A 27,150-nucleotide genomic window follows, 5' to 3' on the forward strand; every position below is an offset into this window, starting at 1 on the left:
CAATGGCATATAGTGCAGCAATATTCAAAAGCCCACTTCTATAGGTAAAGTGCATTTATATGTGTAAAACCCAATTTTAAGCATGTAAATGCTTTTGAAAATAAGGCCCAAAGTGCGAGAGCTGCTTAGTACAGGAAAACCTCCGGAATGTAATCTGGCCTCCAAGCCTGTAGCCCTCCAAACGGTCTTTGTGATCCTTCCCCCTCCCCGCCTCCTTCCACCGGAGTCCCCTATAGCAGGCGGTCAGCCTTTCACATGCTTTCTTCTTCCCCTCCCTCCAGCCTTTGTAGCCTGTAACCCTGCCCCCGTGACCCCTGGTTACGTTCTCTGATGGGCTCCCCTGGTCTTCTCTGGCAGAAGGGGGCCACTTTTCCTCCTGCTGGCTGCAGTGCCAAGTACAAAACGATGCTGCAGATACTAATCTGAATGCGGAAGCATTTTTTGTGGGTGGGGGGTAGTATCCAGTGTTAATACCTAACGAGGCGGTTAGCATAAATTTAGATTTGAATCAGGTTGTTTGCATGTATGTTATGTTACTGCATGTGCCACATTGTAAATGGTTGACATTTATTCACAGGTTACAGTGTCCATGGCGCTAATCCTTCAATTTGCATATCTTTGGCTGCTTCACAACTGGGGAAGGTGAACATAAAAAAAATAAAGTTCTTGAAAAAGTAATCCAGGCCTCAGAATAACACTGGTTTTCATTCTATATTTATTTACTTTTATCAGCATTTAACATGTAGTGGCTAAGAATTTAAAAAAAAAAACAGATTGAAGATCAGAGAGCATAAATTAAGAGTTTTGTACATTTTTGGCCATCTCCCATAGCCTCTTCACCCGTCAGACTGAGATCCTTCCTACATGCCATCTCGATATCAATCTTTACCATTTCCAGCATAAGATGGCAGGCTGATGTTCATGCGCATTGTTTAATAAAACAAGCCTATGCTCTGCAGAGGTCACATTCTATGGTTTCCAATTATCTAAGAAATGTAAACCATCTGGTAAAAATCTCAGTTCCACCTTGGAGTCAGATAAACAACAGGAATGATGGAGATTCACAAACCAGCCCACGTGGATGAAAACACTGCTGATTAAAACATGCCAAAACAAGAGGGCACATTAAGGCTCTATCCTGTGGCATATCATGTCTACTGGTCCCTAGAGTAACACTAGCACCACCATGTTCACGAACATCCACCAAAGGCTTTTAAGAATTTGTGGTCACAGCTGTAGCAGAGAGTAGAGTTTACTTTGTAAACCAGGGGCACATGGCTTGAGGAACTACTCACTGGCAGGAGACTATGTGGAATCTCAGAAGGCCAAGGACATCCCTTACCAGTGAATGAGCTCTCCTGCCCAATGGGTAAACAGCAGTTTGACCAATAGGCATTAGGGTTCTTACATAAAAGATATATTTGTATTGTCACATACTATTTGAAAAAAATACCCGAATTATAGCATGAAATCAAAACTCAACATGAATCAAACTTGCTGTACAGAGGCCTTATCTAATGTATTAGTGACCTCATGATTATAAAGCCCTAGTGCTTTCTCAGGGCTTACCACTGACACAAGCCAAAAAAAGCCATAAGTGGCACTATATGAAGGTCACTAATACATTAGATAAGTCCTCTGTACAGCAAAGTTTGATTCATGTTGATATTTGTATTGTCAACATGCACAATTTTCTGTGAAAATGAAATACAAGAAACTTAGCCATCCTAGCCCAACGTTTTGGTTTATAGCTAAAGGACAGGGCTGTCAGAAAGGATGGGGAAGGTGGGTGACCGTCTGGACTACAGTTTGGGGGTATCAATGCGCCTTGTCAGGGGGGGGGGGGCAGAGTGCCAGCACTCCATACTGTCCCTGTAGCAGCAGTTCTCCTGTGCTTGCACACAACTGCTAACAGGTGAGGGCCCCAGGAAGTCGCCGGCATCATCCAAGGGGGCCCTGCCCCAGAACCCCCCCACCCGGCAGCCAGCTCACGGGCCTGCTGAAAAATAACACATGAAAGCACTTTCCAATACTTCTTAAGAGATCCAGGAAGTCTGTATAGTAATTCTGCTTCCCGGCATTCCCAAAGAAACAGATTCGACCTGTTTTATTTTCTCCAAGTACACAGAAGACAATCCAAACAGGGGAGGAGCAAAGAAAGCATAAGGCCCGTTCTGAAGGACACTGGGTTGAATTTGTGCAGGGTTCAGGGTCACAGGCTCAATAAATTAGTGAGGCGCCTACGTACAAAGCATTTTCCCCCACAAACAAAATGTGAAACGTTCTTTAGTACATCTGGCCCTTTGAATAGAGAAAGGCTGGTGTGGTATGTAAAAACCTTCCATGTTCTAGTCGTTTTAAATTTTAACATGCATACAAAACAATTATACTCTTCTGCTGTAGCAACCAGGGCAAATGCTACTAGAGAAGTCAGCACCATGACTGAAGAGAGTGCTTATATGATGCTTAGAAATATCCAACAAGGAACATAGCAGGGCTTCGGCCTGCTCTTATTAGGCGTGGAACCCAAGTCACACTGACCATGGTTATTGCGATAAAGCACACACAAAAGGGGTTGCCATTAGCACAAGTCTGAAACTTGGGGTAATTCGATCCCTTCAAGTGCATGCTGCCATGCATACACTGTATTTTTCTAATATGAACCAAATTTTTTGAAAATGTCCCTCTTATAGTTCCCTTAAGCAGCTGCCATCATTCAGACCGTGAAATAAGACAGAACAGTGCAGTATTTTTCTTTCATGTTGCATTTGGAACCTGTGCTGGTGAGGCACCTACCTTGTGTCTTACCTATTTTAAGTTAAGGTTTGTGAGCAATACCCCGAAATAAAATGGTGGCATTATGCGGAACGGAGCCAGTATCCCCCCCCCCGCTCTGGTGCCAGTGCTCTGCTGCCTCACATCCTGGCCTGACACTGACTGCACTCTACAGGTTCACAGCTAAGCACTAGTCCTAACAAGAATCTTCTAAACATTAACTTGTCTGTTGCTGGACTATATTGTTTTCGGCTTTGCCCTTATTCTGAGGTCTCCTTCCCTTTTTTTTTTTAATCCTAATATTTTCTTCCATTTTCACACTGTCCTGGAATGGAAAGGTGCGTGCTCTTTATATAAGGCTATGCTTTTGATTTGGAAATCTCCTTTCCTCGAGACTTCTCTTCAGCAATTCGTGTTCTTTACATTTATCAGGGTGACACCCAGACAGCATTTTGCACTAGTGGGAATACAGAAAGGAGAGGAGATTTGACAAACTTCCAAGCACCAAAATCTCCTCAGGAGATGGATAAGCGTCAGCGTGAAAAGAGAGTGTCCTGATGATTGTTTTTGCTCTAACAGCCAAGCAGTACCTTTCTTTGTGGCAGAATTGCTGCCTTAATCCATGAATCTTGGTGTGTTCTTGGATAATAAATAATGGTCGTTTTAGAGCTGCACGGGAACTGCAGTGCTGCACACTTTTAAACAGAGAAAGTCCGTATTGCACTGCTTTTCTTCCTTCTGGCTGCTGTCTCACCGTCATCTCCTCAGTGTTTCCGTTTTCAGTCAGCAGGCAAAAACCAGAGCGTGAATCAGCAGAGCAGATGCTTCACGTGCTTTTCCAATTAAAATAAATGGAGTGTTTGCAGAAAGTATAAAGTGCTAGTGGTTACAAACAGTGGGGAGGTTGTTTCTATGGAAGAGATATCTACAGAAGTTGTGAATATGGACATTCTGTTTGCCTATAGAAAGTGTCTGAAGACGGGACCCAGCTAGTCTGCAAAACTTATGTAGTGAGACCTTTCTCGCTGGTCCCACCTTTAAAGGGCCCGAGTGGCTGAGCTTTTTCCCCAGTAGGCACAGGATGGATCAGGCCCCCATGACTCTAGGTAGAGTCTGGCTTGCTACTGAGGCACTGGACTGGCTGAGGTCTGCCAAATTCAACCGAGAACTGCTCACATGAAATTTTTAACCATACTCTTATCTAAAAAGCATAAAAGCTTGTCTGTTTCTATGTCTCTGGTGAGAGTTAATACTGGGACGTAAGCACTATAGCTGAGGTTCGCACATTTTAATCTGAACAGCCTACCTTTCAACTGTGGAACGGCCATATGCAGGACACTGAAGTTAATAAACTAAAAGTGTTCACCTCACTCTGCTGTGTCCATTTCCAGTACTTCACAGGGCAGAGTCTGAGCGCCATACATTCTGGTAATGATTTATTTTACCCTATCCTGCTTTCTGTGCATTGAAGAACCATCAGCTCTGCTCGGGCATAGCAGTAGAAATGAAAACCTGTGAATTCTTTGCTTGCAGCCTGTTCTGCTGCCAGCAGCGAAACATATGCCAAAACGGGTCTGATTCCTGATGCACCTCAGAAGCAGAGATACGTAAGAAAAATACAGTCCCATTCATTCAGAGTTCCCATGAACTGGCTTCCATCGCGCTGGTTATTTCTGGCCATTTGTAAACCATACGCTGTGCAAAAACTATATTCAAGTAGAAAAGGTAGAATCTGGCCTTTCAGATCCCAGGAAAAGCTTTGGTAGGCACCTTGAAGAGGTCCATGGTCCAGCTGCTGACGGGGCTCCTGCTGGAACTGTTTGAATGCTTTGTCCTTTCATTCAAAAACCTGAAGAGTGCAGAAGTCCAGCCAGCAATTTTATTTTCTGTTTATCCAGTCCAAAATGATTAATGTTAAACTGGAGACACCCACACAGAGGCCGAAAGCAAGCAAGGAACAAGCCTGGGAAGCAAAAGAAAAAAACAAACATGTGACCCCTTCATGGCACAAACCAACTGCCACCTCTCAGAGCACTGAGTGGTTAATTTCCTGCAGTAAGTAAAATAGGTCTCATGCCTTCTTTGCTGATAGATTTAAAAGCAGATACATTATTTCTTACTTTCCATTATAAGTGCATGCTCTTTTTTTTTTTACGGTGACCTCTGTGCATTGAAAGTAAGTTTCAAAAGGATTTACGTGCTTAAAACTGGATTTTACGTGTGTAAGTGGGCTTTTGAAAATTGCTACGATATATGCTGTTGACCTGTCAATAGGTTTTACGCGTGTAAGAGCACTTTAAGGGGTGAATTTTCAAAGAGTTGTTCATATAAAAATTAGCATATAAGCAGGTAAAAAAGCCTATACTTGCATGACTGGTATTTTACAAAAGTGCGCACTTTACAATTTCGCTCGCACATATATGCGTGTGTAAACAAGGGGCGATCAAGGGTGTTCCGGGCAGGGCCCAACAGTTACACATGTAAGTTGCTATTTTAAAACACACGTGCGTACATTTGGCAACTTACTCGCGTAGTTTGAGCCTGCTGATTAACTTGCATAATTGATATCAGACTTGTTGTGTGTTATTGGCCAGGTGGGAGGTCTGGGTGAATGGGGTGGAGTTCAGGCCGAAGAACAGGAGGGTCTCAATGATCCGGAGAAGGACTGGGCAAACGGGTGGAGTAATTGGTAAACTGATTAATGTCACACACGTTTTAAAATATGCCGACTTGCACACGTGAATCAGGCAAATAAGTACTCCTTTATTTTTACGTGTAAAATATTCGCATGTATATTTTTAAAATAGGTCGGAACAGTACGCACTTTCAATGCATTGAAATACTTGCTTTCAATGTACTGCATATATTTGCGTGCAAGCCTACATACATTAGACAAAGGACACTCCTTTCTGTTAGTCCTGTTAGACATCTCGGCGGCATTTGACACCGTCAACCACACCATCCTGCTGGATCGCCTAGCAGATATCGGCATCTCCGGATCTGCCTACAACTGGTTCAAGTCCTTCCTCAGCAATAGGACTTTCAAAGTCAAAATCAACAATAAAGAGTCACCCCTAACTAAATCAACTCTAGGCATTCCTCAGGGTTCCTCCTTATCTCCTACCCTCTTTAACATTTACCTCCTCCCCCTCTGCCAACTGTTAACAGACCTCAACCTAATTCATTATCTGTACGCAGACGATGTACAGATTCTAATCCCGATAACAGAATCAATCTCAAAAGCGCTCACCCATTGGAACAACTGCCTTCTATCCATCACCAATCTACTCAACAGTTTAAACCTGGTTCTTAACACCTCCAAGACAGAGCTTCTCCACATCTCCTCAAACGAAATCAATACCTCCCCACCATCTTCACACATCTCTCACATTACCTGCAAGCAGGTTAGAGACCTCGGGGTAATACTAGACAATCGTCTAAACCTGAAGAGAATGGTCAACACAACATCCAAAGACTGTTTCTTCAGATTACAGACTCTAAAACGACTCAAACCACTCTTATTCTTCCGCGACTTCAGGACAATCCTCCAAGCGCTACTGTTCGCCAAAATAGACTACTGCAGTGCCCTTTTCCTAGGCCTCCCCAAAACCACTGTCAAACCACTGCAGATGTTACAAAATGCAGCTGCGAGATTGCTGACAAGTACCAGTCGTGGCGAACACATCTCTCCCATCCTCAGGAACCTACACTGGTTACCAGTTAATTTCAGAATTCTATATAAATCAATCACCGTAATACATAAAACAATCCATCATCATCTTCAACTCGACCTGGAAATCCCATTCAAACTCCACTCCTCTAACAGACCAACTAGAGATATTCTAAAAGGCACCCTGAAATTTCCCCCTACTAAAGCATTACGCCTCTCGATGACCAAAGACAGAGCTTTTTCGATAGCTGGCCCATCCATATGGAATAGCATCCCTTCAAGTCTTAGAGTGGAGCCTTGCCTGTTAACTTTTAGAAAAAGACTCAAAACCTGGCTCTTTCACCAAGCCTTCGCCGACCCATCAGACAATCACTAGTTGTCCTTCTCGCTTACCCGTTATGGTGATTACACTTCACGAATGGACTCTGAATCTTCCAGGTTAAAGCACCATTAAGCTTCAACCCGTGCGCCCTATGATATAACTTCATATTTATTTCCTGCCTTATCTTCTTTCCAGCTTATTGCAAGCTTCCAAGTTCTCTTACCCTGTTGATTGTAACTTTGACTCATTCCTACCTACTGTTTACTTTTTGTTTACTTGAATTGTTACCCCAGTTATATTCTTTGTTAATTGTAAACCGGTCCGATATGGTTATTTACTATGAAGGTCGGTATATAAAACTGTTAAATAAATAAATAAATAAATAAATAAATAAATGTTTTGGGTCACAGATGAGAGTATTTTATAATGCATGCATACATGATATGCTCAGGTTATAAAATACTATAGGAGATACACGTGCAGCCATATCTGTGTGTATGCTGCTGCGCACAGTTGTTTGAAAGCTACCCTCTAAGCAATAAAATGGGCTTTTGAAAATTGCTAAATCCTTTTGAAAATTGCTAAATCCTTTTGAAAATTACCCCCATTATCTTTATAAGGTTAGGCACAGTTGTTGCAGCAGGAAATGGATTGTTAGAAGGCAGGAACAATAATCTTTTCTTTTCTTTTTCTATAGCACTCTGCAGTCAAACAGAACCTCAGGAATTTATATTTCTTTTGGCCAAGTAGTTTGCTCCTGTCCTTTATTATTCCAGTTCAATTGGAACCAGCAATTACCTGAACCAGCAATTACCTGAAGTAGTTTAGTCCTATTTTATAGGCATTTTACTCCTCTTTATTGTAATGCCGGTCCTTATTCACAGGTCATGCAATCACACTCCCCTTGGGGTGGGCAACCTTGATTCCCAAGTCCGGCCAGCAGGAGTCGCTTCTGAGCAACAGCAGAGGCGCCCCCAGCATTGTGAACACTGCCAGGAAGCAGAGTCCTGGGCCAGCACCAGGATTTCATTTTCTAACTGACAATTAAACAAGTTAACACAAAAACAATAAAGAAGCTGCTTTTATAACTAATGAATGTATGAAGTTGTACGCCCTTGGGACTATGAAGGAAGGAAGTCTTGCATGTGTGCAACTGTAAACATCTGTTGCCCTAACAAAAGCATCATCTCTTCCCAGCTACTCTTTGAATTCATTTTATCTTTGACAGGTTAAATGAACTCTTCAGAGATATGCATGCAGTCACCTGTGGATGGAAACGTGGGCTGCAGATTCTGGTATCAAATATGTATGGCAGCTTCCAAAAGGACAGCAAGATGGAATAATGCTATTGATCTTTTCTGACCAACTACATTGCGTAAATTGAAGTACACGGTGATAGGTACCTTCTCGTGATCACGCAGTGAGTGGCAGAACATGAATTCTACCTTACAGATTCCCAGCGATTTCCCCAATCACTAGATCACGCCTCCTAACTATGGGCCCAGTCCTGGCCGTTTGAAGATTCCCCACCACCACAATGCATTTTGGTACCCCCAGTGTGAATTTAACATGGGAGAAGGACAATAATTATCACAATGCTCTGGGATGTAAGTTCAAAACACCAGGAACAGCCAAAGGGCTCCCTCCTGGAAACTGGATCTCTTGGCAACCCTGCCCTCTATCTGGATATAATGAAGGGCTGTGAAAGAGAACCTACCCCCAGCTTCTGCCGTGAGAGAAAGTCTTCTCTGCTCAGCTTAAGATAGAAGAGTCCTGGAAACACGAACAACAAACCGGTGGATGTGGTAGAACCTTAGGGAGAACAAGGAGAAGGTGATAAACGTGTCAACTCCCTTTCCATACCAAACTCAAATCACAACATGGCAGAACGGTCTCAGAAATGCAGCAAACCTACCGATTACACCAAACACATTACTGATGTCCGGCACGTAGACTGCAAGCAGCACGATGGTCACATTGAGGGCCAACGTTACAAGAACATGGCGACCCCAAGAGGAAGGAAACCGGGAAAAAAACAGCATCATAAACGCCTTTCTGGCCTGCAGGGGGGAAGGAAAATATTGCTAAGCAAGCAGAAAACGTTTCAAGGATTTTAAGCTGGTGTCCGTACCTAAATATATACTCAGTACTCACAGGCAGCAAGCACAGAAAAGATGAACCTACAAACAAGGTTTGCATTCTCACAGCTGCCCACGTGATCTAGCTGCCTCTGGTGGAAGACTTTTGGTCAGTCTTGTTTTTTCCCCCCACTCTTGATGCATTTGAGACCTGGATTTATCAATAAGCACACCAGGCCGGTGCCTAGGGTGGCAAAACTCTGGGGAGGCAGCAGGCTGGCTGAAGATTGGCTGCCTTCCAGCTGTGCTGAATCTCACTCAGCTGAGAATAGCCCTCTGCTTCCTGATCCAGCCGCTCCCTTCCCAGGCAGAGTGCAGGAAACAAGAGGGGAAGGGGTGAGCCTGGAGCCAACAGAGCAAGGGGGATCATATTGGGGAGGTTAGGAGGGTCTGAGTGGGGGATGACAGGGATCAGCGGGGAGGGACATATGTCTGTGTGTCAGAGAGAGGGAAATGAGAGAAAGAGAACATAAGAACATTAGAAAATGCCATACTGGGTCAGACCAAGGGTCCATCAAGCCCAGCATCCTGGTTCCAACAGTGGCCAATCCAGGCCATAAGAACCTGGCAAGTACCCAAAAACTAAGTCTATTCCATGTTACCATTGCTAATAGCAGTGGCTATTCTCTAAGTGAACTTAATAGCAGGTAATGGACTTCTCCTCCAAGAACTTATCCAATCCTTTTTTAAACACCGCTATACTAACTGCACTAACCACATCCTCTGGCAACAAATTCCAGAGTTTAATTGTGCGTTGAGTAAAAAAGAACTTTCTCCGATTAGTTTTAAATGTGGTCCATGCTAACTTCATGGAGTGCCCCCTAGTCCTTCTACTATCCGAAAGAGTAAATAACCGATTCACATCTACCCGTTCTAGACCTCTCATAATTTTAAACACCTCTATCATATCCCCCCTCAGCCGTCTCTTCTCCAAGCTGAAAAGTCCTAACCTCTTTAGTCTTTCCTCATAGGGGAGCTGTTCCATTCCCCTTATCATTTTGGTAGCCCTTCTCTGTACCTTCTCCATCGCAATTATATCTTTTTTGAGATGTGGCGACCAGAATTGTACACAGTTTTCAAGGTGCGGTCTCACCATGGAGTGATACAGAGGCATTATGACATTTTCCATTTTATTCACCATTCCCTTTCTAATAATTCCCAACATTCTGTTTGCTTTTTTGACTGCCGCAGCACACTGAACCGACGATTTCAATGTGTTATCCACTATGACGCCTAGATCTCTTTCTTGGGTTATAGCACCTAATATGGAACCCAACATTGTGTAATTATAGCATGGGTTATTTTTCCCTATATGCATCACTTTGCACTTATCCACATTAAATTTCATCTGCCATTTGGATGCCCAATTTTCCAGTCTCATAAGGTCTTCCTGCAATTTATCACAATCTGCTTGTGATTTAACTACTCTGAACAATTTTGTGTCATCTGCAAATTTGATTATCTCACTCGTCGTATTTCTTTCCAGATCATTTATAAATATATTGAAAAGTAAGGGTCCCAATACAGATCCCTGAGGCAGCATTCTTGTGTGTGAGAGAGAAGGGAGAGAGTAGTGTGTGTGTGTGTGTGTGAGAGAGAGAATAGAGAGGGGATGCAAGGGAGAGCAGGATCAGAGCAGTGACAGGACACCTCCCCCTCCTCCCCCAACCAACTGCAATCCACATCTTTTCTCCTCTGATCTTGAATTCTGTCCCCCAGATCCAGGAACCTCCAAATCCTTCTCATCTCTCCCTTCTCCCCAGGCCTAGGAACTCGCTCTTAACCTCTCCTACTCCCACCTTACCTTCCTCAATTCCAGACTGTCTTTTCCCATGCCAGGATCCTCATCTCACTCTCTCCTTAATCTTCCCCATCTCTGGGACTCTCCCCTTTCTCCTCTTCCCATCCCCAGTCCTCCTCTCCTCTCCTCTCCCAATTCCTGGTCCTCCTCCCTTCCTCTCCCTATCCCTGAGATCTCCTGCTTATAACTGTGATCCCTTTTCCTCGACCAATAAAAGGAAAATAAATTATACAGACACAAGCAAAGTTTATAAAGTCATACAAAAGATGGAAGTGTTTGTCAATGCACTTCAGAATCCTCATTCTTTCCACAGAATCTATCCCCGAGGTGTGGCAGGAAACCATGGGGCTGTGTCTTAGACCTTTTGCACCCTGCTGCCTGACCTAATGGTGGGAGTGGGCCTAGGAGTGGCAAAAATCCTAAATCCGTCACTGGTGCACTGTGGGTTTCAAACCGGCACACGGAACTGAAAATTTAGCAGTGCACTGGCATGGGTGTTCAGAAGCCAGGGACAGTCCGAGTCTCCCTCTACATAAGAACATTAGAAAATGCCATACTGGGTCAGACCAAGGGTCCATCAAGCCCAGCATCCTGTTTCCAACAGTGGCCAATCCAGGCCATAAGAACCTGGCAAGTACCCAAAAACTAAGTCTATTCCATGTAACCATTGCTAATGGCAGTGGCTATTCTCTAAGGGCCTGATTTTAAAAAGCATTTACATGCGTAAATCTGGGTTTTACGCATGTAAATGCACTTTACTCGAGTAAGTGGGCTTTTGAAAATTGCTACAATATATGCCATTGAATCGTCCATAGGATTTATTCACATAAGTGCACTTTACGTGAGTAAATGGCTTTTGAAAATTGCTACAATAGTAGTTACATTTATGCGCGTAACTCCTTTGAAAATTACCCCCTAAGTGAACTTAATAGCAGGTAATGGACTTCTCCTCCAAGAACTTATCCAATCCTTTTTTAAACACAGCTATACTAACTGCACGAACCACATTCTCTGGCAACAAATTCCAGAGTTTAATTGTGCGTTGAGTAAAAAAGAACTTTCACCGATTAGTTTTAAATGTGCCCCATGCTAACTTCATGGAGTGTCCCCTAGTCTTTCTACTATCCGAAAGAGTAAATAACCGATTCACATCTACCCGTTCTAGACCTCTCATGATTTTAAACACCTCTATCATATCCCCCCTCAGTCGTCTCTTCTCCAAGCTGGATTGCTCGGCAGCTCTATAACTTGAAGCTCTTTGAACTGCTAAAACAAATTTAAGCAAATCGAGCCAGTGAAAAGAGGGCGTGCAACCTGCGCTCAGGCAAGAGCCCACTTAGATTCTATTCTACTTTTCGCCTACTCCCTGCCAAGCACGGCTGTATCATCTCCTGCAGCTTCACGTGCCCTTTGTCCAAGGAGCCCCTCTGCTCTCTTTTAGGATGGGTAGGCCAAGACTGTACAAACACGGGAGCTGTAGCAGGTTTACAAGTCTGGGAGGTTGTTTTGTTTTTTTTAAGTTTTAATTTTTTAATTTTTTTTTTTTAACAAAGCTTTGCCAGGATGCTGGGCTTGATGGACCCTTGGTCTGACCCAGTTCCTGATGTGAATGGCGAGGTATTCTAAGCGCAGTCTTCCTCGTAGCAGCAGGCTGTGGGAGAATCCTCTCAAACTGCTGCGGTGTGCCCGTTCTACGTGTCATCACGCCTCCAGCGCTTCATATAGCAACTGCTAACATAATCAGGAGTTGTGGCTAGATGTAAACCATTTTTTCAAAAATGAATCCCACATCTGGCTCTAACTCTCCTCCCCCCAAACCATGTCTTTAAAAACTAAAGAACAATTTAATAATCTATTTATGATTGATTATGTTTCATATCCTCTGCACAAACCCATTAATTTCTCTGTTTTGACATTGGTAATCCAGTTTTCTACATTAAATACAGTACAATGTTTTGATTAATGTAAACCCTGAATGAAAAGATCGCATCAATCTGTTAACATCATGGCAAAAAATTATATTTTCACTGCTTCCCAAACCTTCTGGCTACCCCCCCCCCCATCTGTGGTGCCCCTCTTGTAAGCTGTTCCATAGTGCATTCTCTGCTTGGTTTCCTGTTACAAGGGATGCCCTCTTCCCCTGCAGTCGCTAACAAAGGGGAGCACTACATAAAGCCATCGTGCGTTCTACCAGCTTAAGCCAGCACTGTTTTCCCTTCGCTTAAATCTAGAAGGTCCATATTCAGAAGCATTTAGCTGGATAACTCAGAAGTTAACCAGCTAAATGAATATCTGGGCACGTATTCGGCTAAATTCTAGCACAATAACTTTTCATCCAGCTAAAATATGGCCGGATAAGCGTGGGGCGTTAATTATCTGGCTAACTCTGGTCGGCCGGTACATGTCTCCTAAAGTTAGCTGGATAAAGTTACCTGACTAACTTTAAGATAGCTGGATATACTCAGCGGAGCAGCTGTGCTGCTAACTATATAGTCCAAGTCAGCTGGATAAGTTTATGTGGCTAACTAGCCAAGCCACACAGTAGCTGAATATGGGGCTCCACAAATTAAATAAAAACATGAAGTGGCAGAGCTGAAAGCTGCCATTTGTTTTGTGTTTTCTCAGGATTACATCAACAAATGTCATCTAGAATAAAGGCCCGAATGCGGATGTGAGCGCTGAAATCTGACTGACCGAATACCAGCGGCACTTACGGGGAAGTGGATCAGAGGGACTGCCAGCAGCACCGTCAGCAGTATCACCAGCCTGATGCTCATGATCGCTTTATCGTGTGGCAGGTACCTGCTATAGCTCTGAAGTAATTCTGACTCCACTTTATCTGCAAGGAAGACAATGAATCTGTTCACGACCTCCCAGACAACTCCAAACACTGTACCAAAAGAAGGCAGGCCATTTTTCAAATAACTTCTTTTTTAAGAGGCTTAATGGTGCATGGGGATATCAAACCTTTCATTCACAGGTGGACGGCCCGTATCTGTGATTTTTCTGGTGAAGGCATCAAAGCAGTCCCCAGTGGACTGGGGTCCACGTCACTGCACTTACATCAAAGAGGGGGAAAAGAACTTTCAGTCATGTTCTTGATCCAATGAATATAAACTATCTGAACCCTATTAGAATCTTATGACAGAGTAGCTCAATAAAATTACTTTAAAACTAAGACTCTAAAACTATTATTGTGGGTGAACTAGCTCCAGCTGACAGACAGAGCAGCCACAATTGCTTCCTTTAACCTTTATTAGTAAGAAAAAGTGTAAAAACACAGTATACGTACCATAAAAACTAAGGTACCCAAACAGGGCACATATAAAGTAGATTGTAAAACTCAGGCCAATTGCGATGTTGGCCACATTCTGCATTCTTCGCTTTGAAGGGCTGCAATAGCAAAGAGGCAGAAAGTTACCACGCAGCTCTCTCCCCGCCGAGTCCCTTCACACGAGGATCATGCTCCTATCACCTCCAGAGATGTGTCTCAGTGTACTGACAACATGCGAGCAAGCACCGGCACACAGGCTGGCTGTCAGAGACATGACCTGCCGCTCGGAGGAGTATCTGAAATGAATACAATCTGCGGGATTTTTTAGGTTTTTTTTCTATACAAGAGTCTTCCACAATATCAGCGCAGCAACCTAGAAAACTGCCCTTCCCCTGTCTGTGTCCATCTGCTTCATCAGAAAGGCAGCACGTCTGGATAGGCCTCCCACAAAGACATCGGCCTAACACAGCAGAGTCTGAGCGAGAAAGGAAAGGGGTGAACTCTCACGGATCTCAACCTTGGAACAGCTGCAGGCTGACAACAGACTGCATTCAGTGCTCTTTGTGAGGGTGAGGAAATGACTTTTTAAGACCTTTCCTAATTTTGCAACTTTAATGCACCTTAGCTTTAATGCTAACTTACGCTAACATAATGGAATAAACAGCAGCTGCCATTCTGGTTTGTTTTTCCTGCCTCAGGTTTTCTGCCTTCGAATATAAAATAGCAGCAGCGAAGCAATAACTTGTTTTGGGTTGTCTTTGTTTTTATTTGTGTGATTTAGCTTTGCTTTGCAGTTTTATTATCTGGAATATGGGAAGTGCAATTTTATTTTTCCAGAAAGCCGTGTACATGCACAATGTACAAGGTAAAGCTACAGGAAATAATGAATGTAAGTCAAAGATATAAGGCTGTTCCTTTCTTTGAAATGCCAAGTGAGAAACATTCAAATAAAAATAAAAAAAACCCCAAAAACCTGGCTGCATTACTTCAAAGAGGTACCCAGAGTTGGAATATTGTACATTATTTTTAATACGGTATTATGAATGCTCCCACCTTTGAGAAGGATTCATTTACAATACCTTAGGCCTACATAAGCTGCCTTAGGTCTCTTGGCCTGGCTCAGCAGTCATATAAATCATTATATGATTCTACTTTTGTTTCTCATCTTGTGGTATTATAAAATAAGAGATATGAGGCATGAGGTTTTTTTCTTTTTGCTTCTAGTCCCTAAATTTAAATTAAAAAAAAAAGTTGGGAAACCAAGGGATTTTAAAATCTTGACGTACAGAAGCAAAGAACTGCATTGGTCTTCAACTGTTGTCAATCAGTGTCACGGACCCACCAGGCCTGCAGCACTGACCACTCCTTCTCCTGCTTTTGATAAGCCTCTCAGCGCTCAGGAAGCAACAAGCAAGGAAAGCACGGCCTAGGAGGGGCCATGGCAGAGTCCAGCTTTGACTGTAGATGATAGCCTCTTTGAGTGAACACGTTTATCCTTATAGGAAAATTGGTTCTTACCTGCTAATTTTCATTCCTGAAATAGCACAGATCATTCCAGACCAGTGGGTTATGCAGTCCCACCAGCAGATGGAGTCAGAGAGCAAAGCTTCGAGGCACTGGTATCCCAAGTGTGCCACCTGCAGCTCATCAGTATTTATCGATACCCAAGCAAAGTATAATTGACAAAATACCATCTAATTCCCGAAACAAGGGTGAACTGGAAAAAACTCCCTCAAGGATCCGAAACAAACAACCCCAATACCTGAAAATCAGGTTTGAACCACGGTTCATAACAAAAACCAAATTATTATAGAATCTTTCTGATAGATTCCCTATGTATAGCAGCTAACCTTTAGGTAAATCAGTCTTTCGGCAGTAGCACCTGGGTGGGATCCTGGACTGATCTGTGTATTACAGAACCAATTTTCCTTTCCTGTACATATCCAGATCAGTCCAGACCAGTGGGATGTACCAAAGCTACATTACACCAGGCAGGAACCAGAAAGACCTGCTCGCAAGACACTCTCCCCAAAAAGTGCTTGGTCCAGATCCCCGACATCCAGGTGATAATGCCTTGTGAAGGTATGCAGGGAAGATCAGACTGCGGCTCTACAAATCTCAGGTGGCAACAACTGACACTCTGCCCAAGAAGCCGCATGCGCTCTCGTTGAGTGAGCTTGCAAACTAGTCGGGATGGGGCGACCCTTCCCAATGTAGGCCAAGCAAATTGTTTCCTTCAGCCAGCGAGCCAAGGATGCCTTTTCACCCTTTTTCGGACCTCCAAAGTCACAAAAAGGTGATCCGATTTTCGAAAAGAGTTAGTGACCTTCAAATACCGAAGGAGAACCCAGCAGACATCCAACAGATGAAGATCTCTTCCCATAGCGAGGTCATGAGCCCAATCAGGGAATCTGGGTAACTCCACAGACTGATTAACATGAAAGACAGACACCACTTTCGGCAAAAAGGAAGGGACCGTGCGCAGGGACACCCTATCAGCCGAGAAGCGAAGGAAGGGATCCCTACAGGAAAGAGCCCGCAATTCTGAAATACACCTCGCAGAACAGATGGCCACCAAGAACACCGTCTTCAAGGTGAGGTCCTTTAAGGAAGCGTGTCCCAGAGGCTCAAAAGTGGGTTCACGAAGCACCCTCAACACCAGATTGAGATTCCACTCCAGGCATAATTTATGAAGAGGAGGACGAAGGTGCTTCACCCATTTCAGAAACGGACAATGTCCGAGTGGCTGGCTAGAGGCCTGCCACCTACCCACTCTAGGTGACATCCCAGGGCCGAAACCTGAACACGCAGGGAACTATAAGCCAAACCTTTAGATAATCCCTACTGCAAAAACCCCAAGACCTGAGGAATGGTCACCGACAACGGCACCACACCTTGCTGGTCACACCAGACTTCAAACACCTTCCACACTCGAGGATATGCCATAAACGTCGAGGGCCGCCTGGACTGAAGCAGGGTGGCAATCACCTGTTCTGAATAACCTTTCATCCGTAACCGCCGTCTCTCAAACACCAGGCTGCGAGAGAGAAGTGATCCTCCATTAGTGGGTAGAGTTTTTTGCATCGCCCGGCCGACCTTAAGCCCCGCCTCCGGGGATTCCCACTCCTGGCTGATGAGCTTTTGAATCTTCTTTGGAATGGGAAAAGCACTAGGTGGATCACGGAGACCGTCCAAGACTGGGTTCACTCCCTCGCTGTCGGAATCTTCCAGCGAGTGTCTCACCCCCAATTCCTCAAGCACCTAGGGAATAAGGGGGCGCAATTCCTTCCTCTTAAACAGCCAGACTACGCAGGGGTCCCCCCCCTCCACACAAGGTTCTACCGGATCCTGTGATCGTCGTTACCTGTATTTACGTCTGGAGAGACCTCACCCTGATCTGCAGCGGTATCCCTCAGGAGCAGAGTGGAGTCGTTCCCCTGCTGGTCGACTACACCCGGTAGATCCTCCCAAGCCAAAGTTGCCTGGGACGGACGACAATCAGTTCTTAGATGGGAACGGCAGGTGTATAATGCCCTATAAAAGGGCATTATACACCTGCCGGGAATGGCTTTTCCTCCCCTCGTCTGATGATGCTGATACATCTTTTAACTGTATGCTACCATTTTCTGTTGTCAGTAAAACAATATCTCTAATGATTCGTAGACATTGGCAGAATCTAGCATTATCTCCTCTACTGCGGGGTGACCTACGGTTTTCATTCCGCCGAGATAGTAATCTGCGTGACCAATTAGTACACACGTCTTTTGGCAGGAACGAGGTGAACACTCGTGGGGTGGGTTGTCATAGCCCCTGCGGTCACTGCACGATGTGCAGCCACACTTCAGTCTCCTCTACTTTTCAACATCCCATCTCTGGACAGGTCTTTCATCTTCGTGGTGCATCCGACTGTACAACCAAAGGGGTGGTCTATGTGGTACAGTGCCCATGCCCTAGTTTATATGTTGGAAAAACTAAGAGAATGGTGAAAACTCGAATTATAGAGCACTGTTCCAATATTAGACTCCTTAGACTTGAGGAACCCCTGGTTTCCCACTGGACCACCTCGGGCCACTCCATCTCTGATCTTACCTTTTCAGTTCTAGAGATTGTTTCCCCCTCTACCCGGGGTGGGGATTACGCTGCGATGTTAGGTAAAAGAGAACAGAGATGGATTTACACTTTAAAAACCATTCACCCTCACGGACTCAATAAGGATATTGAATGGCATTTATTCGTGTAAATGGGGGCGGGACTTATTTTTGACAGTCTCGCGATGACACCTGTTTTTGGCGCCAAGGCTTCTTCTTTAAATTGTGTTCACATAGTGAGGGTGTTTGCGCTCCATGATATGATTAAAGGATGTAAGTACACATTGTATCTCTGTTACTGTTATAGCCTCTTATGTTATGTTCCACTCTGACTGACTGTGTTTGTATTTTAGAATTTATATTCTGTGTGGTCCCTCCCGATGCAGCCACCAGCGAAACACGGGACCGTGTCGGGGGACTGATACCTGTTTATATATACTAACGTGGAGTTGCCGTTTTCTACTGACTGTAAGAATTAAAACTGGAAAATTTCTATTATATCTTGTGGTGGAACTGAAACTTTTTCCTTGCACGTTATATTGGGATTGAACGCTTGGGAACTCCCACGCTCCCATCCTGGGCTCTGCGCTTTGCGAGCTTCTGAGCAGCACAAATTCCAGTGAAAACCCCCAGGTTCTGTCTTGTCACTGCTAGAATCAGTGTCCGTGTCTCTCGATTCCTCCGGTCTCGGAGTCCGCGCAGTGGGGGACAGTCATCTTGGGATACCTTTTCCACAGGGTGTGCAGTGGGGATTGGGCTTCTTCCGTTAGACCCAGCCGCCGAGCTTGACCTGTGTGCAGACTTTTTAAGGTTTAGTCCTCTTGTCTGAGGCCCCTTCCCCACCCAGTGCACAGTCTGTGCTCAGTGACAGGGGGTCTAAATAAGCTGACCATACCCAGCAAGCCTTACAGGGTTCCACCAGAGGAGTTTCTGCCATGTTCCTCCTGCAAAAAGGGGCATATAACTACCCCCCCTGGAAGAACACAGGTGCTGCTGCTGCCAGCCCTGGTGACTCCCACCAAAAATGCTGCGAAAATAGGCCCCAGGAACACTGGGGAGCCACGTGGGGGGGGGGGGGGGGTCGAAAAAGAAAAACCAAAATGATTGCCGCAGTAAAAATAGCTCCGGAGTCGGCGGTAAAAATGAGGCAGGAAGCCTAAAAACATCCTCGGAGGTCCTTACCAGAGCTGAAACACTCTCCCCTCCTCTTCAGGGGTCTGCCTGGCTCTGCACCACCAGGCAGACTGATTTACCCCGGGAGCCGTGGTAAACAGGGAACTTGGAGGGTTTTTTGTTTTTTTTTTACAGAAAAACTTTAACTTCTAGTAACAGAAAAAAATAAAGCCTAAGCTAAGAATAATAGGAAAAAAAAATCCCCAAAGGGGGTGATGAGCTTCCCTATACTGCAGACACTGAGGGGGAGCCTTCGGGTTACTGAGGGAGCCAGTCCCCTGGCTATCAGGGGCTGGCACCGCCAGGGGTAACAAACCCCCCATTCCCCCGGCTGTACCTGAGGGATGACCCAGACACTGAACCTAGCAACTCAGGGAGCAAGAAAAATCCATCTCACACAGAGCTGCAGGTATAAACGAGTCAGAGAAATACTGATGAGCTGCAGGTGGCACACTTGGGATACCAGTGCCTCGCAGCTTTGCTCTCTGACTCCATCTGCTGGTGGGAGTGCCTAACCCACTGGTCTGGACTGATCTGGGTATGTACAGGAACTTCAATTTTCTGTTTCCAGAGTGCAAAAATCTAACTTTACTTGTGCCTGGTCTATCTTGGAAATTAAATCAGCACTCTACACTAAAACGTATCTGACTCTGCATGTGTGCGTTTAGAGAGGTGCAAATTCAGATGTTCCTTTCCAATAAAAGGTGAAGGGCTGTGTACAAAGGAGACAAATTACATTTCCACCTAATTTCCAAGGTCAGCTTTAGACTGATCCTGGGTAACTAGTGAGATGGGAGAGAGGCTAGAGAAGGCTGAATTCTAGTGCCACAGCAAAGGTAAGCAGTGACAGGAGAGAAAAGACAGAGCAGAGTGTAGAGGCTTGGGGCAGCTTGCTACCAGCTGGATGCTGGATCAACAGTAAGCTGTACTTCAAAGTTAGCAATGTAGCAATTCTGCTGATCTTGTACCTTCCCGTTCCCCTGAGGATTATCCTACCTTCGAAGCTCACAGTAGATAGGCAGCACAGACGTATGGCAGAGAAACGAAAACGCCATGGTCGGTATAGCGTATGCACTCTGAAAATGTAAAACAGTTGTAAACATACTGGAATGGTTACATATGTCCTTGATTTAGTCAATATTATATTGTCAAAGGAATTACACGCATAAAATTAGCAATTTTCAAAAATTCATTTATGTGCATAAAACCCAGTTTTAGGCGTGCAGATCCTTCTGAAAATTACCTCTGTAAGGAAGAGAATTTTCAAAGGGATTTAAATGGGTGAAGTAGTGCTTTATGCTCAGAGCTTGCCCTTTTGAAAAGTACATGACCGATCTGTGTGTACAATTCCACGCGTGCACACCGGCCTGAATACTCAAAGCCATTTGCGCAGATAAAAATCCAGTTTCATGTGTCTAAATCGCTTCTTAGAAAAAGTTTGCTGCTCTCTGAGGTGAATTTTAAAAGCCTGGTGCCCATCAATTAGGGGATATGCACACAAATTGGGCTTACGTGCACCAATTGAATTTTCAAAGCCCCGAGATGGGCGCGCATCTCCCGCGGAGCACATATCTCATTCACATTCAAAAAGGGGGATGACCTGGGTGCGGTCTGGGTGGGCCATGGGCATTTTGGGGCAGGCCCAAGAGATGCGCACACCCGGGTCCAGTGCCCCATAACTTTACTTTTGCTATGGAGGAGGTATAAGTTAAAAAAACAAATAAACAAAACAGCCATTTCTGAGGAGTTTAAAGGGTATGAAGTAACTGGGAGGAATACAAGCTATTAAACCAGGGGGGTTTGGAAGCGCTAGCTGTCCTCGGAGAACTGGTGGACAAACTGGTAAAACTGGTCATGATGTGAACGCATGCCTGTTGTAAAATTCCCCGACTTAAGAACATAAGAAGTTGCCATACTGGGTCAGCCCGAGGGTCCATCAAGCCCAGCATCCTGTTTCCAACAGTGGCCAATCCAGGTTACAAAACGTACGCGGTAGAAACCTGAGATGCACTGCCGAGCAATCGCAAACGTAAAACTGGGTGCTCATGTGGGCGCATCCAGGCTATTTTATAAAATGCGCTCAACTTATAAAATTGCCGTGTCCCTGGGCGTGCGCTATCGCACATGTGTCAATGTATTCTTTGTGGTGCTGAATTAGAAGAGTGAACATTAACACAAAGCATATGACTGTTGACCATGGATATGAATGCTAATACTGTAAACCCTTGAGATCTTCTTTTGGAATGACAGTATATAAAGCGCCAAAATAAATAAATAAATGTGCGCCCCTTTGAAAGTTACCATCCCAGTATACAAAAAGTATGCAAATAACTCTATTAATAGGTGAATTTTCAAAGCAGTTATGCATGCAAATGTAACACAGTATCATAGCAATTTTCAAAAGCCATTTACCTGTGTTTAGCGCATTTAACATGGGTAAAATCTATGGGAAATTCAATGGCATATATTGTAGCAATTTTCAAAAGCCACTTAATGTGGTTAAAGTGCATTTACACATGTAAAACCCAGTTTTAAGCATGGAAATGCTTTTGAAAATTAGGCCTTTAGGAGGTAATTTTCAAAGGAGTTATGCGTGTAAATGTAACATACTATCGTAGCAATTTTCAAAAGGCCGTTTATGTGCAGGATGCATGCAAAGTTGCTACTGTACCGGTAGTTTATAACCCGCGCAGACAGGATATGAACAGATTATAAAATATACTTACCTATATGTGCAAAAATGCTTGCTGAGCAAGTTCGGACTTATCCAGATTTATGCCGATTTATCTGGATAAGTTCAAAAAGAGCTATTTAGATGGACAAGTAGCACTTTTCAGACTTCTCCGATAAGTAGCGCTAGCTGCTACTTAGCAGGATAAATTGGAATATAGCCAGATAAGTGTCGCTACTTATTTGGATAAATCCAAATTTGTCCGTCTAAGTAGCGGCAAATGCACTATTTAGCCAGATAAGTTGGACTTTATCCAGTTAAGTTTGTGCGAATAACATACCCACATATTTCAAATTTTTAAAAGATATGTGAGTAGATTTTACTTGCGTTAATTAGCTATTAATAAGTTGGCTTTTACACACTAAGTCAGGGGATTCTATAACGTGTGCTCGCCAATGAACTAACCAGTTTTATCAATTTGTCTATCAGTTCGTCCAGTCCATCTGCAGCTCGTGAAGACCCTCCTGGTTCTTCAGCCTGAGGAACCCCTTTCAGCCCAGACCCCCTACCCAGTCATTGTTGCACTTTTATGATGTTTATTATCAGTTTCACCAGATAATGAGCAGGAGTAAATATACAAAAATATATTGGCAGGTTGTAAAATAGCAACTTACTTGCGTCAATGTTGGCTTCTCTCTGGTACACTCCTGGCCCACCCCTTTTTTACATGCACAAATTTGCTCGTGGACCCTGATTTATGAGGGCATATTGCGGTTTTTAAAATACCATATACTTGCATACATGCTATTTTATGTGCTTAAGTGATCATTTTTTCGCATGCCAGATTTGCGTGTAAAATCTATTGACAATTCAATGGCATTTATTATTGCAATTTTCAAAAGCCCACTTTTACACAGGTAAAGTGTATTTACACATGTAAAACCCAGTTTTAACGTGTGAATCCTTCAGAAAATTACCCACTAACAGGTGAATTTTCAAAGGAATTAGGCGTGTAATTATAACATATTATTAGAGCAATTTTCAAAAGCCATTTACCCCATGTTAAGTGCAGGTGAAACCTATGGATAATTCAATGGCATATATTATAGCAATTTTCAAAAGCCCACTTACACAGATAAAGAGCATTTATACATGTGACACCCAGTTTTAAGCATGTAAATGCTTTTGAAAATCTGGGCCTAAATGCTTACTTTTGTGCACACCAAAAAGGAATGTTTCAGGGCAGAGTTCACATTTACACACTTACGTTTGATTTTTAAAAGTGTGTGTGCAAATCCACACTCACACACACACACACACACACACAAGTTGCACGGGGGAGTTTGTCCACAGACTTGCTGAGAACTTTCAAATATGTGGAAAATCTGAGGGTAAAATTACCCTCTAGCATAGGGGAGAGGAGTTTCAGGGAGTGGAAGCTGGGTAGGATTGAGGCCTACGTTATTACTTGTATATTTTAAGATGTACGCACGTAAATTCGTTCAGCAAAACTATGTACACCAAACTGCAGACCAAACTGTGTGCATGCGTAGTTTTGTCAGTTTAATTTTCAAATCAGTCTTAGGTGGTGCAATCTGCTTTGAAAATTGGTGTAATTTAGGCACACACATTTGCTAGCCAAATTATGCATGATCTTCCAAGATTACCCCCTTCCGGTAATTTTGCAACACTGCCCATAATTTAGCAAGCAGAATCATAAAGCATGCAAGTTCCAACCCTGCCCCCACTGAAGCACTTCTCCTCTATGCATGGAATTTTACACACGTATCAGCTGCTCATTTTTCTGAAGAGCCAGTTTTGAGGATAGAGGCACTATACCCGCAAAAGTCTCTTTGAAAATTACCCCTCAAAAATAGCCTGTATATTCACCCACACCACTGTCTATATTCACTGTCATCCTTCTCTAGAAAAACTCAAACTTCATAATCCCTGTCCAATCTACAGACCTCTTTCTAGTGCAAGCAAATTATCTCACTCCTACCACTTAAGTGGCTTTGCTTTGGATGTAGATAGGCAAACAGTACTTCTATCTGTTTGTCACTGTAGTAATGCAATACTTAGGCCAAGCCCTTCCTTTTAGTTCACACACAGGGATGCCCATTACATTGTTGCATGATGCAAGCATTTCACATCCTGCTCTGTCACTGGCAGAATGTGCCTTTTGTCCAGAGTGAAACTAAATCTGCCCTGGGACCTATTATCCCTCTGGACATGGCTAACCTTTTAAGTACACAAGATCAGAGAACCTCACTCAGAGGAGGCCTTACGTCAATGTACCATCAGAGCAAGTAGCAATGCTACTGATTTCTCAGTGCAATGCAACATATCAAAGGGAAACCTATTGACGACTTCCAGCATCTGCCAAAAGGACAGCGGTGTTTAACGAAGACGGCAATGAAGGTTTCCAGAAGTAGAGTACACCTGTGGTCCCCTTACTGAATGAAGGGAAATATATGGCTGAACATGATGGATAAATACTTCTTACTATATACAAACTCACACATGTACAAAACAGATATTTAACCAACATCTTTAAACTTCAGGAGCGGCTCCACACTGTACTGTAAAGGATAAACTGTGCTGAAGCCCAACACACTGCCCTGGAAGCCAGGGGCGGTTCTATCATGAGGCAGGGTGATGGTGGCCTCAGGCAGAATTCTGGAGCAGCAAAAAGCCCTTCCAATACTCCTCTACCACAGCCACTGCCTTACCCTGCCCTCCAAAGTCAACATCGGATATAAACCAAACCCCTGCCCGATCCACTCAGTGGCAACCCAGGCAGCAGGAGTCGCGTTTATCCCGAAGTCATCTTCTGCTGCCATGAGACTGGCTCCGCGGGATAAACACGATGACCTAAGAGAGGTGGCTGAGAAAAAGGCCTAGGCCCTATGGGTGTGTGTGGGTGATTGCCTGTGTGTGTGTGTATATGTGTGTGTGTGTATGCGCGCAGAATGGTGACTGCTTGTGTGTGTGTTGGAGGGGGGTGAGAGCCTGTGTGTGTAGGTGAGAGGCTGTGTGGGTGTGGGATACCTTGTGTGTATGTGCGTGTCTTGGGTGGGGGTGAGAGCCTGTGTATGGGTGTGTATGTGTAACTGCTTGGGTGTGGGTGGATGAATGAATGGGTGCCTGCCTAGGTAGGAGTGTGTGTGTGTGTGTGTGAGAATGAAAGTATGCATGCCTGGGGGATGGGGGGGAGAGTGCTGTGAGAAGGAATGGGAGCTTGCCTGGGTGTGTATGTGTGTGTGTATGTGAGGAGCCAGTAACGAGTGAGAGTGTGTGTGTATGAGAGAATCTGGGGGAGTAAGAGCTTGTGTGGGGGGTGAGGGGGGAGAGAGTGTCTTAGAATTTGAGAGTATGTCAGTGTCTATGATAGAGGTTGTGGTGTATATAAGAGTATGTATGTGTGTGTATGTGTGAGAGAGAATGGACATGCGAGTATGTTTGTGAGAGAGAGGATAAAGATTGTGTGCCCCAATCCACAACAATTTTATGCTGACTGGAAATCAAAAGATATCAGGTATGGAGAGTGGGGAATTTTTTTTATTCTCATTAGATTTAACAGCTGAATGTTATTTGATGTGTCTTGTTTTGAAATATTTTGTGTTTTTTTTAGAAAATTTAAAAATAAAAAGTTGATGTCCCGTTCATCAGCCATTTTGAAATATTTATGCTATTAGTATAGATTTACTATTATGTTATATTTCTTGATTTTATTATTGTTTTATGAGGATTAACGGTGTTCTATTTTTCCATTGTTGCACTGCATACATGTCTGGCTTCATGCAGTTTCCAGTTCAGTTTTTGTCTACTCGTTTCTGTTTATATTTTATTCTTTATTTGCTGTCAATCCATCTATGTTCTTCATGTGTGATCGAAGGATGTATTCTGCTGGAATGTAGTTTCTATGTAAGGATATAGCCGCCTGACTTATTTGTTTTCCTAATAGGAGGTGTATTGGTGTCCATATTGTAATGTTGTCTTTTCAAAGGTAGGGTGTTATTGCTTCAGTGCTGTCCATTTAGTGCTTGTTTTGGTATGGAGGTTTATTTATTTAAAATATTTCTAGGCTGCTTATAGCAAACATATTGTACTAAGCATATTACAATGTAAACATAAAATACATCATAATAGGTTTACTATATTACCATTGTTATTCATTTTACTCATGGCTTTCTGAGGGCCAAGCCCACATCAAATGTATTTTACAATAGGGCTAACAACAAATGTCTTTTTTGCAGAGTTTTTTGGTTGGCACCAATGCAGTGCATGTACAAATAATATACATGTGCAATCTGTTATTATAAATGCACGGTTTTTAATTGTGTGTGGTGAGGGCTAGTGTTTAAAGTTTGCTTAGTGCGCCTGATATCCTTGCAACGACCTGGAGAGAGCGTGCCACACACTGACCCCCCACTATTCACCCATTTCCCACTTCTCCAGGGGGCAAATGCTGCGGAAATGTGGGAGGCAGGTTGTAGTGTTCCTGGGAGTGTAGCAGGATTGCAAGCTTCCAAGAAATAACATCAGTCTGCCGTTTCTTTAGGAATTCTGACCCTTCCTTTCCCCCTTCCATAGCATTTCTAATCACCGGAAGGGTCAGACTCCAAGGGGACTCTCTGGCCCCCCCCCATGACCCTCTCAATGATTTATCTTTGCTTTGCTTTAAGGGCGGGTGGGGGGAGGGGCGCCATCTCATCCTTCGCCTCAGGCAGCAGATTACCTTGAGCCGCCCTTACTGGAAGCTTTTCGCCTTATCAAGGACAGCATCATCAACATTATTTTATGGCGTTGAGTAAAATGCTATTCATGTACATTAGGGTCTGTTCTCTAACTGCGACATATTAATGCGGGTCATTTACTGCAGCTCCCGTTATTTGCAGTGGCGTCTATTCACCTATGATGCACATTGCAGGTTAGTAAATAGACCTTGAGAGGAGCAAGAATATAGTTTCATAAACGCACTCAGATCCATATTCAGTGAGTTAGCAAGCAGGCAAGTTATCCGGATAAAGTTATCTGTATAAATTTGCCACTTATTATAGCCAGACAAAGTTAGCCGGATAAATTTGGGACTTATTCGCAACCAGACTCATTCGCCTAACTTTATCCACTTTATTCAGTGCTGACAGGATAACATGGCATGCATTATTTTGGGTTTAAGACCTAGGGATCATTAAATTGGTTGCCTATCTCTCAGAGGATTAATTTTAAAAATTC

At 43.8% G+C, this 27,150-nt stretch overlaps 1 protein-coding gene and 1 long non-coding RNA gene across 4 annotated transcripts in view; one reads left to right on the forward strand and one right to left on the reverse strand.

Annotated features, from left to right (window-relative positions):
* The window catches only part of LOC115089831, a 63,879-nt gene extending 50,333 nt beyond the window's left edge, over window positions 1-13,546 (forward strand). The window contains exon 2 of the long non-coding RNA XR_003856248.1: window positions 13,332-13,546. This is a non-coding gene — a long non-coding RNA (uncharacterized LOC115089831). The remainder of the gene's footprint in view (window positions 1-13,331) is intronic.
* SLC38A6 (solute carrier family 38 member 6) overlaps window positions 1-27,150 on the reverse strand; it is a 117,133-nt gene that overhangs the window by 11,525 nt on the left and 78,458 nt on the right. For 2 of the 3 annotated variants that reach the window (XM_029598158.1, XM_029598157.1), the window contains 5 exons: window positions 20,238-20,317; window positions 13,999-14,099; window positions 13,421-13,545; window positions 8,683-8,827; window positions 8,485-8,579 (listed from right to left, as the gene is read on the reverse strand). In XM_029598158.1, coding sequence (XP_029454018.1) covers window positions 8,485-8,579; window positions 8,683-8,827; window positions 13,421-13,545; window positions 13,999-14,099; window positions 20,238-20,317 — 546 coding nt within the window. Of the gene's footprint in view, window positions 1-698; window positions 4,739-8,484; window positions 8,580-8,682; window positions 8,828-13,420; window positions 13,546-13,998; window positions 14,100-20,237; window positions 20,318-27,150 lie in introns of those variants that run through there. The other variant, XM_029598160.1, reaches the window with a different exon arrangement.

Source organism: Rhinatrema bivittatum, chromosome 4, assembly GCF_901001135.1.
Source record: "Rhinatrema bivittatum chromosome 4, aRhiBiv1.1, whole genome shotgun sequence".
NCBI classification, from domain to species: domain Eukaryota; kingdom Metazoa; phylum Chordata; class Amphibia; order Gymnophiona; family Rhinatrematidae; genus Rhinatrema; species Rhinatrema bivittatum.